This window comes from Cynoglossus semilaevis, unplaced genomic scaffold (assembly GCF_000523025.1).
Source record: "Cynoglossus semilaevis isolate Cse_v1.0 unplaced genomic scaffold, Cse_v1.0 scaffold1643, whole genome shotgun sequence".
NCBI lineage: Eukaryota > Metazoa > Chordata > Actinopteri > Pleuronectiformes > Cynoglossidae > Cynoglossus > Cynoglossus semilaevis.
The window spans coordinates 30,478-33,378 of record NW_007585150.1 but is presented as its reverse complement, the minus strand read 5'-3'; the positions used below and the strand labels follow the sequence as shown (position 1 = coordinate 33,378).

At 37.4% G+C, this 2,901-nt stretch overlaps 1 protein-coding gene across 1 annotated transcript; it reads left to right on the top strand.

Annotated features, from left to right (window-relative positions):
* The first annotated feature begins 569 nt into the window (after positions 1-569).
* cox7c (cytochrome c oxidase subunit 7C) lies at positions 570-2,624 on the top strand. The gene is made up of 3 exons (XM_008337662.3): positions 570-731; positions 1,975-2,120; positions 2,527-2,624. Exons 1-2 carry the CDS (start codon positions 657-659, stop codon positions 2,089-2,091), a joined length of 192 nt encoding a protein of 63 aa, XP_008335884.1. The 5' UTR covers positions 570-656; the 3' UTR covers positions 2,092-2,120; positions 2,527-2,624.
* The last annotated feature ends 277 nt before the right edge of the window (positions 2,625-2,901 follow it).

Genomic DNA, 2,901 nt, shown 5'->3' with positions numbered 1-2,901 from the left:
GTACCGCGGAGTCAGGGATGTTGTCATGCAGCCAGGTCTCAGTGAAAACAAACACACAACAGTTACTGACTGTACGATTGGTTGATTTAAGCAGTCTAATATGGTCTAATTTGTTGTCGATAGATCTTACGTTTGATAGACTTTGATAGATCTCAGAATGCGTAAGTATCAAAAGTATCGATATTTTGATTTCAGAATCGATTTCAGAGCATAAAGATCCAGAATCGGAAGTATCGATATTTTAGGATCGATCCGCACATCACTAACTCACGCACTCTCCTCACCGCTGTCTGTCTATCTGTCTTAGACAAGAAAATTAGACAGAAAATTAGGGGGCTCCACTTCACAGCGCCCCCTCTCTGTTTTCACATAATGGTATGATCCTATATCCTCTTATCTGATTGGCCACGATGCTGACCAATCAAAACAAAATTCTGCCTTGCGCAGAGCCCAGGCTGAGCACTGAGATAAGCAGCGAAAGGAAAAAAAAACTGGGAGCCGGTTCTCAGTCGTTGCGAGCTGGCTCTTCTGATTCACTACAAAGCATCGGCTCTCAGAGCCGCATCTTTTGCGCATGACACATAACTAGCAGGAACAAGAAGAGGTCGCACTGAGTAGCATTGAACTGAGACAGTGGAGAGAAGACTGTTTGAATCATGCTCGGACAAGCCGTGAGACGATTTACGACATCTGCTGCCCGTTCTTCACACTATGCTGAAGGACCAGGGAAGGTTAGACGATGTCTTTTAGATGGTTCAAGTATTTAAGTGTGTCGTTTCCTGACGCGGCCGTATCTACTATTGCAAGCTAACTTCAGCTAGCGGTTAGAGGTCACGTCTATAAGTGCATGTTAATGTTTTGTTGGTGAAGTCTAAGTCAAAGACTCAGAATTTTAAATGTGAATACTTTACAATAGTTCATAAAGACACAAACTTAATCACGCCAGATGTGTTGTACGTCATTGTGAGCCAAGGACAAGCTAGCTATGATTAGCGCTGAAAGTAGCAATTGCTGCTCAACCAGCAGTTTCCCCTTAAAAATTAGATTTCTTTTTTTTTAGTCATACGTTTAATCATAATTTACATTTATTTTAACATAAATTGTCTAAAAGCATAGTCTGGTGATTAAAACATGCATCGAGTCGTATTTTAAGTCCGTTGATTCAACTTTGCAAAATGTGATGATTTTTTTATATATATTTAGTTGACAGTTACTAAAGGATTAACTATCTTAAGAGTGAAAGTAAAGATTGATATTTTTACTCTTCGTTTTGGTAACAATAAAAGTTGTCACTCTAGAGTATGGATTTGTGGAGTGTATTTCTTGTTGTGCGTCGTCGTTTAAACCAGGTCATCTAAGGACAGGTCTTTCTTAATATGGAGTAATGTCTGTCAATAGCAACACACATTATGCTAGTTATTTCTTACATAATATTTCAGTTTTAATATTAGTTCATTATTGACTACCACATTAGCTTTTAAAACTCAACTGATTGCATCAATCGGTCGACGGGTTTGAATATTCATGTAAAACTAGTAAAATCAGACAAACGTGGTTTTAGAATCTAATGTTGTTTTTTCTTGTATTTTAGGCTACTTCCAAAAGTTAGATTTAACTTTTAAAAAAGATAATTTGGTTTCAATAAAACTGTAATGTTTGTTTGTATGTGTGTTTAGTGAGTTAAACATAATTAATGCAACGTTGTTTGTAAAGGATATCTTGGTTGAATATCTTTCTTAAAATATTAGAATTCATTACAGTATTATGTAATTCTTTGAAGTATTTAAGCTGAAAAATATTTAATTACTGCCATAATACAAGCAGCCTGTCCCTTTAAAATGTGTTTAATTTTATACCTACAGCTGTTGATACTCTAACTATATTTGAGGGTTTTTTTGCGTAAGAAAAACCTGGTTAAATAGAAAAAAAACTAACTTGTAATAAGAAAACAAGTAATTTCTGTCTTTATAACAGAACCTGCCATTTTCTGTGGAAAATAAGTGGCGTCTTCTGGCCATGATGGCGGCGTTCTTTGGCAGTGGCTTCGCATTCCCTTTCATTGTCGTCAGACATCAGATCCTAAAGAAGTAAAATGGCTGCACTATTGTGCTGCCTACCAGGTAACTGTCAGACCTTGGTTTATCTGGCTCATCTGCTTACAATGTCAGTTTGATGTAGCATAAACCTTAAGCAGAAACCTGAGGTCCTCTGTCATATACCGTCTTTCATTTTGTGTCTTTAGTTTTTTGTAGAGTGGCACATCTTAAATATATTACACGTGTCAGAGTTGGAGTAATAAATTCTGTATGGTTTCATAATGCTATTGCTGTCTTTTAGATAAGCATCTGATTTAGCAGGTCAGAATGACAGTTTAGTGCAGCCATTGATCTCTATCAGGTGAGAGCAGGCTATAGTTGTCAACACATTAATCTTCTCAGTGTTTACCCAAATTGCTTTTCTGTCATCAGATGTGTGCAAGTCATTTAATCACAGTCTGTCTTGCTTTGTTCTCTTGTCGTCTTGCAGATCGTCAGCTGGAACATAGTTATCCATCAGAGTTCTGTCCCTGCAAAAGAATGGGAATCTGTTATTTTTCTTTGTAAATAAAGTTTCCTTAAATATGATTGGGCCTGTTCTCTTTTCTTGCACAATAAAGACATAAAGAGCTGCTCAGTCACTTTACTCAGTTTTACTTGACTCGTTAAAAGCGAGGAGCTTAAACTATATGAATGACATTTTTGAGACGTCTTTAAGTATTAAGAGTCTTTCTCACAAAAAAACACCCTGTGTCTGTATAGATCCATCCATCCATCCATCTTCATCCGCTTATCCGTTACCGGGTCACAGGGGCAGCAGTCTTTATGACCGCCACCCAAATCACACTGCACCACTGTACCAACC